Genomic DNA, 14,865 nt, shown 5'->3' with positions numbered 1-14,865 from the left:
CAGCAGTGGTTCAAAATTTATATTTTCCTACACTGCTGATTGTATACTTTATTGGTTTGGGGTGTTTTGTTTTTGTTGTTGGAGCTTTTGCCTTTTGGAGACAGGTTCTTGCTGTGCATTCAGGCTGGCCTTGAACTCACTTTGTAGCCCAGGCTGGTCTTGAACTCACAGCAGTCTCCCTGCCTCAGCCTGCCAAATGCTGGGATTACACGCATATACCACCATGCCTGATTTGGTTTCGTTTTAATGTAGTGAGTAATTGATGTTTTAAGCATGGCAATTGTATCAGTTATATAATTGATCATCCTCCCTTCCTATATTTGAATATATTACTAAATTATGTAATTATATGTGTTTTTATGCATTGTTGGTTTCTGTAGTTTTTCTGGTTCTGTTAGGAATTTATCTTAAGCCTATGTTTTTTTTTTTTTTTTTTAAGAGTAATGATGGGCTTAATTGGAAGGAGCTTCTCAAAATTAAGAGTGCACACAAACTGTTATATGCTCTAGAAATTATTGAAGCCCTAGGAAAGCCTAACAGAAGAATAAGGAGAGAATCAACGGTAATTGTGAATCCATTATTTTCCTTAAATGTTTACATTTTTGCTGGAGCAAAATTCTTGATTTTATTTTTTCGTTGTGGATTATTTGTTCTACTATCCTTCGTATGTTTTATTTTTCTCCTTTTCTCACAGGGGAGTTACAGTGACCTTTATCCAGATTCAGATGATTCCAGTGAGGATCAAGTGGAAAATAGTAAAAATTCCTGGAGTTGCAAGGTTTGGTCATAAGTGTTTTGTAATTTATTGATAAAAAGAATTTGTGGCTGAGGATTTAGCTCAGTGGCACAGTGCCTGCCTGGCAAGCACAAGGTTCTGAGTTCATTTCCTGGTACCAAAAATTAACGGCAACAACACCCCAAAAAAAAAAAATTCTGGCTGCGTGTAGTGGTACATGCCTGAAATCCCAGCACTGGGGAGGCTGAGCAAGGAGTTCAGGGTGAGTCTGAACTATATGCTGAGACCCTGTCTCAAAAAACAAAACAGTCTTAGTTACTTTTCTCTTGTTGCTGAGGAAAAATGCCCACCACCCAAAGTTAAAACGGGAGAGATAAGCTCACAATTTGTAGAGATATCAGTCCATGATCAGCTAACTCCAAGGCAGAATAGCACATGTAGCAGAACATCAGTTGATGGCGGTGGAAAACAGCAAAAGCAAGCAAGTATGGAAGAAAGTGACAAACCTCTTTCTGTCCCTTATATTGTATCCATTCTACCAGGATTAGGGCGATGTCATTCTGCTTAGTGGACTGATCTAGCAGTCACACACACTTAATCCCAGCACCCTTATTGCTAGTGTTGCACTACACATCAATAACACACTCTAGATTCAGCCTCTGGAAAAGTCGTATGACCATTCAAGGCTTTTGGGGAAATCTATACACAGGCCATAACACATATATTTTTGGAAAGTTAGATTCTCTAAATCTTATTATTTATCAGACATATTTACTTTTTTTTTTTTTCCTTTTTCCTTTTTATCGGTACCAGGGATCGAACTCACTACTGCCTGCTTACAAGGCAGGCGCTTATGCCACTGAGCTAAATCCCCAGCCCCAGACCTATTTATTTTTAAAGCATAATTTTACAATCTAATTTCTATAAGTAATAATAAGATAAATTGAGATTATGATTTCTTACTGCTTTTATTTTTAATGCTGACACCATGATTTCTTTTCCTCCAGCTCCACTTTAAATACTGTGTTATGACATGCCAGTGTTAACTGCCTGATAACTTGGGAAACTATATTTATAGTTATTTATTTGTTTGTTTGTTTATTTATTTATTTATTTTGCCTTTTTGTGACAGGGTCTCACTATGCAGTGAGGCTGGCCTTGGGCTCATTTTGTAGCCCAAGGTGGTCTCAAATTCACAACAATCCTCCTACCTCTCAAGTGCCAGGTACAAGCGAGTACCACTATGTCTGGCTTATTTAGTCTCTTAAAAGAATCTTTTTAAAAAATTATTATTTAGCTGCCTGTCTCTTAACATTATCCTTAAAATTGCTTACAGTTTGTTGCTGCTGGTGGGCTTCAACAGTTACTAGAAATTTTTAATTCTGGAATTCTAGAACCAAAAGAACAGGAATCATGGGCTGTGGTAAGTAAAAAGTGACTTTTATTTAGTTGCCATGCTTATCTCATTTGAAGCACTTTTCATTTCCTTCAGCAAATGTAGCTTTTGATTTGTGATACTGTGGCTTGAACCCAGAGAATGCTAAACCGTGTCCTCTGCTCTTACTAAATATGTATGTGTATGAGACAGTGTCTCATGGTGTAGCCCAAGTTGGCCTCTACCTCTTGATCCTCCTCTAGTCTCCCAACTGTTGGGTTTTCTAAGTGTGAACCACTACATCCAATCTATTGTGTTAAAAATTCCTTTTTTTTTTTTTTTTGTCTCTTTTAAGACAAGGTCTCACTATGCAGTTCAGGCTGGCCTTGAGCTTACTTTGTAGCCCAGGCTGGTCTAGAACTTGCAGTGATCCTCCTGCCTCAGGGGTGTGCCACCACCCCTCACCTATTTAAAAATTCTGAAGTGCTAAATTTTTGTTTAAATATTTTGGATTTTTTATATTACAGAAATCAAGTGTTAAGCTTGTGTTTTTGATTCATTTCAGCAAATATGTGGTCTCAGTGTACATCCATTTTCCTACAAAGAAGTCAAGTTTATCCTTTTTAACGGCAAAGTAGTACTTCACTGTCTATAAATGCAACGTTTTATTTATTGATTTATCTGTTGATGGTCATGTAGGTTGCTTCCAAGATTTAGCTATTAGTTGTTCTGCTATAAACATACATAAACATCTGTCCCTGTAATATATTGTCTCTAGCCCTTTGGATCAAGCCTGTCTTAGTTTTGCCACAACTGTTTTTTGTTTTGTCTTGTTTTGAAACAGTGTCTTCCTATATAGTTTAGGCTAGCCTTGAACTCACAGTGTTTCTCCTGTCTCAGCCTTGTAAGTGCAGAGATTATAGGTGTATGCCACCACACCCCGTTAGATTTCTTTTTACTGTATTTGACTGTCGTTATTTCTTGTTCTGATAATAATGAGGTACCTTTTAGTTCTTCAGCATCGTGGAAACATTTAACTAAAATTATTAATAATTTTGTGTCATTTGTAGAAAGTTTATATGCTGTTCTATTAAACCCCAAAAATAAAACTTTCATGAAATCATACACTAAAGATTTCTTTTTCTTTGCTTCTCTTGAGATTATGGAAATTTTTGTTATGTATACCCAAAGAAAAGCCAGTTTACTTTTATATATGACACATGGTAGCCTTATAGTACCTGAAGTGCCGGAGATGAAGTCTCTCTAAAATACAAATTGATTTCTGATCAGCTGATACCTTGTTTATAATGTATATGTCTTAGTATGGTACAGTTCTTGTAAATTCAAATCCAACTTTTTTCTCTTTTAAAATGAATTTATTTGAGGGACACATTAACATTACTTTGTATGTTTGTCTTTGTGTGAGTATACACATGCATAGTGCTGAGAATCCAGAGGTTTACAAATACTAGTCCAATTTTTCTATGTACCACTGAATTACATATCCAACAATGAATTTTGGTGATATAATTGACATATAGTAAAATTTGCCCTGTAATATGTACAGTTTCATGTTTCTTAGTGTATTCACAAAATTTTAAAGCCATTTTCATTACCTCATGTAGAACACTTTTTTAGCCCCTCAAAATAAAACCATTTGGGGCTGGGGCTAGGACAATGGTAGACTTGTTTGTATAGCAAACAAATGAGGCGTTGAGTTTAGCCTCCCACACTACAACAAACAAAAACCAAACCATACCCATTAAACAATTACTCCAGATAATTTGGCCTTCCAAGCATGTGTCTAATCTACGTTGTGACTCTGACATTTCATATAAATGGATCTCTGACTCTGACATTTCATATAAATGGATCTCCAAAATATGTTGAGCTTCTCGTGATTGTCTTGGTTGCTTTTCTCTTGTTGCTAGGACAAAATACCTGACACCAAAAATTAAGGAAGGAAAGATTTATTTAGCTTACAGTTTGGGGAAGTTTCAGTTCATAATTCGCTGACTCAAAGACAGGGTGGCTATTGTCAACATTAGTGTACATGAAAGCTTTTCCAATTTTTGCGCATACATGTAGGAGTGGTATTTTTTTCAAAAGTGTTTGTTACCTGTTTTTTTTTTTTTAAATCTAGGATAGTTGTGTAGTCTCTCATCGTGTACCCTTTGCTTGTTTGTGTATCTGTCTGTGCATTTTCTTGAAACAGGTCTTACTATGCAGCTTAGGCTGGCCTTGAACCCACTATGAAGCTCAGGCTAGCCTCAAACTCACAAGGATCCTCCTGCCTCCCCAGTGCTAGGATTATATGCATGCAACAGCATGGCCTGGTTCATTGTGTCTATAAAAATTTGCATTTTCCCTTTAGGTATTATTTTTTATCAGTACGCTTTAAATACACATAATGATAACATTCATCATAGAGAAATTTGTACCTTTATGTGATTTTTTTTTTTTTAAACTGGGGATTAAACTCATGACCTAAGGCACTTTTGCCACTGAGCTAAATCCCTAGCCATACCTGATACATCTTTTTTTTCCCCATACATAATATATCGTGCTACTGCTTTTTTTCCTGTTCCGCTCTTCTCCCTTCAACCTTTGTCGTCCTCATTGTTTGAAAAGCTTTTTTTCCATTTTTTTCTTCTTTTTTGATTCCTTATCCCTTTATTACCTTTCCTTTCCCCCCATCTATCATCCTGTTGTCATTTCAACATTTTCTTCCGATTTCCCATTATCTATTATATATTTTGGAACTTACTTACACTTTCAGTTTTCTTACACCACAGAAACAATGTGGTATTTAAACATGTGTGTCTGATTTATTTGACTTAAGAATATGATCTCAAGGTGCATCCATTTACCTAGAAATGTCTCAAGTTTATCCCTCTTTATGGCTGAGTACTACTCCATTGTTTTAAAAAGAACATCTTGGATAAAGAATCCATTTATTAATTGGTGGGAATTTGAGCTGTTTCCATGATTTAGTTATTACAAACTCTGCCACTGTAAACATGGGTGTGCATATATCACTGTAGTAGGATGCTTTTAATACTTTTGGGAAGATAGCAAGAAGGAGAATAGCTGGATCAAATGGAACTTGTAGTCCTGGTTTTTTGGGGAATCTCCACACTGATTTCCATAGTGGTTGCACCAGTCTACATTCCCACGAACAGCAGAGTTCCTTTTTCCTCCACAGCCCAGCCAGTATTTGTTATTGGTGATTTCTTGATAATAGCTATTGTTTCTGGAGTGAGATGGAATCTCAGTTATTTTCATTTGTATTTCTTGAATGACCGGGGACATTTTATGTATTTATTTGTCATTTCTACTTCGTCTAAGATTGTCTTTTCGTTTCAGATGCCCATTTTTGGATTGGGTCTTTTAAGTTTGGGTTTTTAATTTTTGAATTCTTTATGTATTTCTACATAGTCCTTTGAGGAACAGCTGGCAAAAATTTTTTTCACAGACAGACTGGGTTGTTTCTTCATTCTGTTGGTGATTTCTCTTGTTGTATAAAAGCTTCTTATTAAGTGAGAGCCCAGTATTTCTGGTTTAGTATTTAGATCTTTGATCCATTTTGATTTTAGTTTAGAACGTAGTGAAAAATATAGGTCTAGTTTTAATCTTCAGCATGAGGAAAGCCAGTTTTCCCAACAATACTTATTAAAAAGGTTGCCTTTCAGCGAAAGTGTTTGACTTTCTTGTCAAAGACAGGGTGGCTGAGTGTGTATTGAATTGTTTCCGTATCTTCTTATCTGTTTCATTGGTCCTCAAGTCTGTTTCTTTGCCATGCCATCCGTGCTAGTGTTTTCAAGTCAGGGACTGTGATGCCCCTGCCTTGGCTGCATTGCCTGGAAGTGTCTTTGGTATTGTAGGTCTCTTTTGATTCCAAATTAATTTTAGAATTGTTTCCTCTATTTCTGTGAGGTACACTGTTAGAATTTTGATCAGGCTTTCATTATATAACAATTTTGGAAGTATGACCATTTTCATTCTTCCTACTTCAAGAGCAAGGAATATCGTTCCATTTTCTGAAATCCTTTTCCATTTCTGTTTTTAGAGTACTATAGTTTTCAATGTGTAGAGGTCTTCTACTTCATTCACTAGATTGATTCCTAGGTGTTTCATTTTGAGAGGTTGCTATTGTGAAAAGTGATGTTTCCCTCACATTTCTCTCAGTGAATTTGTTCAGTCTATTGTACTACTCTTTATGTTTCCTTCTGACTTGAACTTGGTTCCCCCTCCCTTTCCTGATAGATGGAACCAGCCCACAACCACTGAGTCCTGAGCTTAGTTGTCCCCTCTCTTATATAGTTGCACCCTCTGCTGGTGGATATCTGAATCTGTATAACCCACCAGCCACTATAGTCTGCAGAGGCCTCTGGGGTTGCCAGTAGTCATTATTCAGTCATTATTCCCCTCCTGTTAGTGAGTCCAAGCTCAGGAGAAAGGGCAGCTTGCCACCTCCTCCCTCTATTTTGATGTCTTTTTCTCTCCCCCGCCTGCTTCTGTTTTCATGTAAGATCCTTGCTTGTCCTGGGGACCTGCTTTCCTCCTCCTCCTCCTCCTCCTTACATTGGAATATTCTACTGTCTGGACAGAAGATCTCCAGTGGCTCTTTCTCTGCTGTTCGTCACTGTGCCACCTTTTTTATTTTTATTTTTTTTTGTCTTTTTCCTTTTTATTGGTACCGGGGATCAAACTCAAGACTGCCTGCTTGCAAGGCAGGCGCTTATGCCACTGAGCTAAACCTCCAGCCCCCAGTGCCACCTTTTTTAAACAATTCAGCATGCTATTTTGTAGTCAGTGTCTTTCCCTCTTTCAGCTACCCAACCCCAGCAACCTTTTGATCTGCTTTCTCTTACTATAAAATTTTATTTTTTAGAGTTTAATACAGTTAAACAATACTGCATGTACTCTTCTGTAATCTTTTCACATGTACTTTGTGATTGATGAATGTGTATTGGTAGTTTATTTTTATTGCCGAGTAATACATTGTTTCTCAATTCCCTTTCTTTTTTTTTTTTTTTTTTTCCCTTTTGGAGGTAGGATTTCGATAAGCTGATCAGGCTGGCCTTAAACTCAAATTGTAGCCCAGGCTGGCCTCAAACTCCCAGCAGTCCTCCTGCCTCTGCCTCCTGAGTGCTGGGACTTCAGGCATGTTCCTTCATACCCAGCTCCTTTTGCTTATTTTGATACACATTTGAGTTCTTTCTAGTTTCGGGCTATCATGAATGAAGCTAGTTTGAACATTCTTAAGTCTTTTTGTATGCATATGTTTTCATTTATCTTGAGTAAATAACAGGTATTGAAATTATTATGTAATATTGTTGTTGTAACCCACCCAAAAAACAAGGCCTCATGATGAAAAACAAAGCAAGACCCCGACTTGATAAATAGAGCAAAACGACATCGTCTTAAGAGGAAGCGCTTTTATTTTAGCTGGCCCAGCAACACAGTAGAGATGGAATTTGCAAAGCTGTGCAACTGAGTTAGAATTTTGGCTGATTTTGATAGTTCATTTATGATTAGCTCATTGATCATTAAGTAGTGATGAGAAACAGAAACGAGGTGGGCCTCTGTTCCCCTTTGCTTGAGGTCAGAGGTATTTCACATTTCACAGTGGGTGGTTAGCCAATTCATAGCCCTTGGTCTGCCAACTCCAGGAACATTTGTTTCTCATAAAGGGAACGATGGTTGACACAGCATCATTTGTCTCTTACAAGGGGAGCAAAGGTTGACATAGCACACAGGTTAATTGCGGGGGGGCGGGGGTGTCACATACAGAACAGCATTAATGTCACGGTCAGTTAATCTATAACCATGTGGTTGGTGCTTGGTTACTAGGGTAAGGAGCTCAGTACAGAATGACAATACTGCTAATAACTATCCTTTTAGCTAACTATTTTTGCTAATTACCTTTTAATCATTTTAATTTTTCAGCATCTTAGTATAATAATTGTAAGAGTAAAAATAACTACAAGATGCCACTAAACTATGAGAGTACCACATTCTTAATAGTAGTTTATATGGACTGGTGTTTAAAATTTAAGATAGTTGGGGCCTGTGTGTGTGGCTCTATAGTAAAGCACGTGCCTAGCAGGGATGAAGTCCTTGGGTTCATTTTCCACCATGGGATAGGGGGAATTTGAACTCTTCTAGTGGATATTTAGTATTTTTTATAGTGGTTTTCATTTTTCCTTCCTGATGACTAGTGAAATTTAGTATCTTTCCTGTGCTGATTTTTTTTTTTTTTTTTTTTTGAGGGTTTCACTGTGTAGTGCATGCTGGCCTTGAACTAATTTATATAGCTTGCATTGTAACTGTGACTAATGTGAGTAACAATGTAACTTACATTGCTGGGGATTTAGCTTAGCGGCATAAGCGCCTGCCTTGTAAGCAGGCAGTCGTGAGTTCAATCCTGGGTACCGATTAAAAGGAAAAAGACAAAAAAAAAAAAAGAAAGAAAGAGCCTTGCAATGCAATTTAGGTTAATCTTGCCATCTGGACCTCTGAAATGCTAGAATTACAAGCATGTGCCACCACACCTGGCTTTCCTTTGCTTACTGACTGTGTTTGTGTCTTTAGTTTGGTTTTTGTGTTTTGTTTAGTTTATCTTCATTTAAGGGTTGTAAATCCTCATATGGTGGCTCACTTTTGTAATCCTAGCTCTCAGAAGGCTGAGGCTGGAGGATTACCTCGATTTCAAGGCCAGCCAGAACTATATAAGAACACTGTCTCACAAAAACGAAGAGTCATAAGACTTTGTCAGATGTGTGTATGTATGTATGGGAAATACTTACACAGTTTGTGGCTTGCTTTTCTGGTTTATTGACAATGTCTTTCAAGGAGAGAAATTTTTAATAAAATTTTTATAAAATTTTGCTCCAATTTATGAAATATTTGTTCCAAGATCTCAAAGATTTTTCTTTGTTTTCGTATGTTTGTTTTATAGTTGTTTAGTGTGTTAGCAACAGAGTCCTGCTCTATAGGTAAGGCTGGCCTGAACTCACAGAGATCCTCCTAACTGAGCCTGCCAAGCGCTGGGATTACAGGCCTTTATCATTACACCTGCCTAGTCTTTGATATTTAATTTCATGATTTTTTTTTTCAACAGGGTGTGTTGTGTAAATCAGGCTGGCCTTAAATTTATTGTGTAACACATGATGGCCTTGAACTTGGGAGTTTTTGTAGCACCACTTGTTAAAAAGAATTTGTTCTCATAACTATTTTGGCTTTGTCTTTAAAATTGAGGTTTATTGTGGGGGAGGTTGATTTATTTATTTGAGGCAGGGTTTTGCTATGCAGTTAAAGATGGGCTTGAACTCACTTGGTAGCCCAGACTGACCTCAAACTTGAATTGACACTTCTACCTCAGTTTCCCAAGTGCTGGGGATTACAGGCATGGGCCACCACACCCAGCAGTAATGTATTATTGTGTTATCATTGGAAGAATATTGTTTCCTGAGGATGGATATGGTTGTACTATTTGACATTGATCTTGGGAATAAGAAGCCAAACATTTGTAGTGAAGGCTCTATATCTCTTTTCTTGTACAAAGAAAGTGTTTTGAACTGTCAAAGTAGAGCTTGAAATAAGTTTTAACTATTTTTTCATACTGAATAGTTATTTGACAATGTATATATTATTTTATTTTAATGTATATATATAAAGCATAATATTTTTGAGTTATGAAGAATTATTTTGAGGGGCTGGAGGTTTAGCTCAGCAGCATAAGCGCCTGCCTTGCAAGCAGGCAGTCATGAGTTCGATTCCTGGTACCGATAAAAAGAAAAAAGACAAAAAAAAAAAAAAAGAATTACTTTGACCTCAGAATATCAACATTATATGCTGATTGTGGAGAAGCAATGCATAATAGTTTGTCTCTCAGTTTGCTTTATTAATGAGTAAATTTATTGTTTATGTCATTTTTAGTAGTTGTTCAGAGTTATGGTACATTTTAACCTGTGTGTCTTCCTCAAAACTATAGGTGTCTGTTAAATATATCACTTTATTAATTACACACTTAGTATCCAGATTTTTATTTTCTCTTTTTATAAAATTGGAATGTTGCCATAATATTTGAATAGCAAACTTTCTGGTAAATACTAGCTATCGTTATTTTTTGATATTTTCATTTCAAAATAATGCCATAGCTGTATTTAAGTAATAAAAATATGGAAATGGCAATTTTTTCTCCTTCACAGTGGCAGCTAGACTGTCTTGCTTGCTTGCTGAAGTTAATATGCCAGTTTGCAGTAGATCCATCCGATTTGGATTTAGCTTATCATGATGTCTTTGCCTGGTCTGGTGTAGCCGAAAGCCATAGGAAAAGAACTTGGCCTGGAAAATCAAGGAAAGCTGCTGGGGATCATGCCAAGGGTCTTCATATACCACGATTGACAGAGGTAAAGTACACAAGACAGCACGAAATTTCACATATGTTTTGAGAGCATGCATTTTTGTTTCTACAAAGTGAAGAAATACATTACTACCTAAGAAAAGTTATCCTAGATTACTGTTATTTTCTAATAGCTGAAAGGATACCATGGTTTAAAGAAGTAATTGTGATTAAATGGTAAAGTTGTTCAGTGCATCATCCAAATTGAAGGTATGATATACTGTTTGAGATTATATTCATTATTTGAACTCATAATCAGGCCATCTCGGTTACTTTTCTCTTGTTGGGACAAAATATTCAACACCCAGAATGAAGGGAGGAAAGTTTCTCACAGTTTCTGGAGGTTTCTGTCCATAATCAGCAGGCTCCAAGGCAGGTTGGCATGGTGCTAGGGCAACACTTCAAGGCAGAAACTAGCAAAAGCAGCCAGAGCAAAAAGGAAGAAAAATATGCCTCTTCTCCCCTATATTGTATACCACCCACGCCTCCCCTGCAGGGCAGATACAGCACTCAAAAAAGTTTCTGTGCTCTCCTCTTATACAAGATGAGGATATTTACAAAGTAAGAATCCTGGCTCCCTCCTGAGTTTCTTAGTTAAACTTCTCAAGTTGACACAGGTATCAACCATACCACAGGGGCAAAATAGAAACCAAGTACTTCAAAACAGGAAGTTTAACATGGGAAATTGATTTATATACAGATGTGTGTTAGAGTACTGAAAATTTAGGCTTCTGAAAAAAGGGTTCTGCTTAGGTACTACCAGGGATTCTGATAAAAAAAATGCTATGGGAAAACCTAAAAAAAAATTGGTGACTGACACTCAATTGCACTTATGAAAAAATTTATTTCTGCAGTAAATGCTGACAGAGCCAGGTAGCAGGTTGTCTAGTGTCCCAGGTTGGCAGAACTTAACAAAACACTAGAGAGTGAATTTGGTTTTTGATAGACTAGCCCTTGCACTGTAGAAAAAATAAAATGTATATTTGAGTTGATTGTTACACTGCATACCCATAATCCATTGGGAAGGCTGAGGTAGGAGGATCATAATGAATTTGAGGGCAGCCTGGGCTACATAAAGAGTTCAAGGAGAGCATGAACTGCTTGGCAAGACACTGTCTCAAAAAACCAAGGAAAAGTAAATAGATTTAAAGCTGAAAGAACATAGTATGATAAGCCAGGTGTGGTGGCATATACCTGTAATCCCTTAGGAGGCTGAGGCAGGAGGATCACTGTAAGTTCGAGACCAGCCTGGGCTACAAAGTGAGCTCAAGGCCAGCCTAAAATGCATCATGACTCTGTCTCAAAAAGCAAAAAAAGTACAGTAACCAGAACATTCAGTAGTAAAAAAATAGAATTCTTTTTTACTATGGATTCTTTTGTTAATATGATTATATTTGTCCTTCCAAAATCTAGCAGTGTACTGAGTAGTAGGGAGAGATGGAAATGAGTTTTTGAAGTCTCTCTGTCATTCTGTAATGTTTTAAGAATAGTATCTCACCCCTTCTGCCCAAGAAACATAAGAGCAATGAATTTTTACTGTTTTATAAAGGATTATGGTGATGAACGTGAGATTTGAAAATGACTGATACAGATGGAAACTTGAAGCATACTAGGGTTTAAATGGGAAAAGTGATTTCTGCCAGTATTATAGATAATTTATATCTAGTAATATTAAATTTATGGCCATGTACAGTCTAAATGCATTCCAGAGTATTTTATATTGTGAACTGTGTTAGTAACCTTGTCTTACGACAGTATTCCAGGTACTTTATTTTTTGTTTTAGAAAAAATCATCTCAGATTATAGTATAAACGATCAAATTGATTGAGATCCTTTTCATCAGCTCACTTAGTAAATTGAATATTCATTAATAATTATAAGTAATACTCTGCAGAATTGAATGCTATAATATAAATGTAAAGTATATATAATTTATGGAATTTTAAAGTAACCGATTTGTTTTTAAAATTCTGTGTATCTATATGTACTTTAAAAAAATCAGGAGGAAAGTTCTGGTGTTAGAGGGTAGCTTTATTATCCTTACCTGATACTGTATCAGAGCTTTTTTTCATGCACATGCAATTTTTATAATTTAGAAAATATGCCAATCGGATGTGGTAGTGTATGCCTGTAATCCCAACGTTTTAGAGGCTAAAGCAGGAGGATCACCATGACTTTGAAGCCAGCCTGAGCTACATAATGAATTCAAATCTAGCCTGTATAGTGAAACTCTGCCTCTAGGGGGGGAAAAAGAGCGAGAGAAAAGATATTTCCTGATGCAGTAGTGCACACCTATAGACCCAGCCTGTGGGAGGCCTAGGTAGGAAGATTGCCATTAAGTTGAAAGCCAGCCTGAAAAACCAACATAACAGAAGAAAAACCACAAAATGTGCATATTGTATATTCTTTCCATTATTCACCGAAATAATTATAATAGTGTGTGTATTAAATCCCTTTAGAAATAAAAATTTTTGTTACATTAATTCAGAAAGCCCGTTTATCTAATTTTGAGATACTTCAAATGGTAATAAAGAACACTGAGTAAGAATTTATTGTCATGCATTGCTCCATTGGCTTCCCTTACTATCTTTCAAATAGCTTTCAGATTCTACCCTAAACATAAGCTTTTCTGGAAGCTTCCTTGATTCTGCCAGGGATAGCTTTAGTTGCTGCTCTCTTCTGTTTGCTTGTTTAGCACATTGTGTACACTTGAGCTGTACCATTTTCTGTAACTGTGCTCTCCTAGACTAATAGCTTCAAGTTCCGTAACATTAGAGAATTGTGGATCAAATGTAAAAAGTATTTTTGCCTTTATTATTTGTAACTTTCCAGTATGTTCATTTTAAAGGTGCTGTTTTTCATTGTGATTTTAAAATTGTAGTTTTCTCACTTTTGATATTTTTCACAGTATTTTCCAACAACTGTCAGGACATTCTTTGTCAGAAAAAAAAATTAATCAAGTAACTTAACATTTTGGCTTTTAAATGCATTTTTTTGTTTTGCTGTATTAAAATTTTTTCAATGTTTTTGTTTTAAAGGTCTTTCTTGTTCTTGTCCAAGGAACCAGTTTGATTCAACGACTTATGTCTGTTGCTTATACATATGATAATCTGGCTCCCAGGTATACTTTTTCCTAAGTTTTGTATGTGTATGTTTGTAATGAGAATATAGTGTTTTAAATGTTTAGTTTGAAAATTTTAAATATAGTAGAAAATTTATTATTTCTTAGTGAATTGTCATAATCTTTCATGTAGAATCAAATATATTGCCAAAATTTTGCCAAGTTTTCATGAAAATGTGGTTTCTGGGTATTTACATATTTTTCTGAATCTGAGGATAGCTTGTAGACAGCCTGATTTTTTTAACTTATAAATACTTTGATACTAATTTCGTAAAATCAAGGACATTTTGTTAAGTAGAATTTTTCAAATTTACAAAAGTTAGTGTTGATACATCTCAAATGTGGTCCATATTCAAATTATTCCATTAATATTCAGCATTTTTCTCAGTCCAAAATGATGCATTTTTATCATTTTTCTTCCTTGACTTGCTTGCTTGCTTTTTTGAGACAGGGTCTTGCTTTGTACTACAGACCGGCCTTGAACTCCCTTTTTAACCCAAGCTGGCTTTGAACTCAAGGCAATCCTCCTCCCTCATCCTCCTGAATGCTGTGATCACGGGCATACGCCACCATTACTGGTTCTTCCTTGGATTTTAATCATTGACAGTTTCTTAACCTTAGTCTCATGATACTGACATTTTTGAGTACTATAGGCTAATTGTTTTTTTTATCGTAGAGAACATTTTTCAATTTCTGTTTTCCTAATTGTTTCTCATTATTTGATGTAGTTGTACATTTCTAGCAAAAATATTCACTAAGTTATGTCTTTCCCGGTACATTTTGGTGATGTATTATTTGTCCCATTAGTTAATGTGATTTCTATCAGTTTCTGTATTAGATTCTTTATGAATGTTCTCTGTAAATTAATAGACAATGTATGGGAAGACATTTTGAAACTATAAATTTTCTACTTTCCGTCAAACTTTGATTCATTGGTTTTAGGTTTTATTAATGACTTGTGCTTACTTTAAATATGAATATAAAGTTTGCAAAATGTCAGCATTTTTTGTTATTATAATTGACGTTCCATTATGAGAAAAGCTTTTTTTCCTTTTATTTACCTGGTTAGTATCAGTTCATTATTTTTCCTCACTCAGTATATTGTAGTTCTTTGGGTATATTTTTTGCCATTGTTCAGATTATACCAGATTTTGTTTGTTTGTTTTGTCTTTTTGAGACAGTTTCACAATGCAGTTCAGGCTGGCCTTGAACTCAGCTTTATA

General features: G+C 35.9%; 1 protein-coding gene across 9 annotated transcripts in view; it reads left to right on the top strand.

The window, feature by feature from the left end:
* Usp34 (ubiquitin specific peptidase 34) overlaps positions 1-14,865 on the top strand; it is a 246,358-nt gene that overhangs the window by 136,632 nt on the left and 94,861 nt on the right. For all 9 annotated transcript variants that reach the window (XM_063229478.1, XM_063229475.1, XM_063229480.1 and 6 more), the window contains 5 exons: positions 440-562; positions 695-778; positions 2,073-2,159; positions 10,328-10,528; positions 13,560-13,642. In XM_063229478.1, the coding sequence (XP_063085548.1) occupies positions 440-562; positions 695-778; positions 2,073-2,159; positions 10,328-10,528; positions 13,560-13,642 (578 nt within the window). The remainder of the gene's footprint in view (positions 1-439; positions 563-694; positions 779-2,072; positions 2,160-10,327; positions 10,529-13,559; positions 13,643-14,865) is intronic.

The sequence above is a fragment of the Cavia porcellus genome, unplaced genomic scaffold (assembly GCF_034190915.1).
Source record: "Cavia porcellus strain 051 isolate PalLab524CR breed Dunkin Hartley unplaced genomic scaffold, mCavPor4.1 scaffold_18, whole genome shotgun sequence".
NCBI classification, from domain to species: domain Eukaryota; kingdom Metazoa; phylum Chordata; class Mammalia; order Rodentia; family Caviidae; genus Cavia; species Cavia porcellus.
This window is presented reverse-complemented; position numbering and strand designations above follow the sequence as displayed.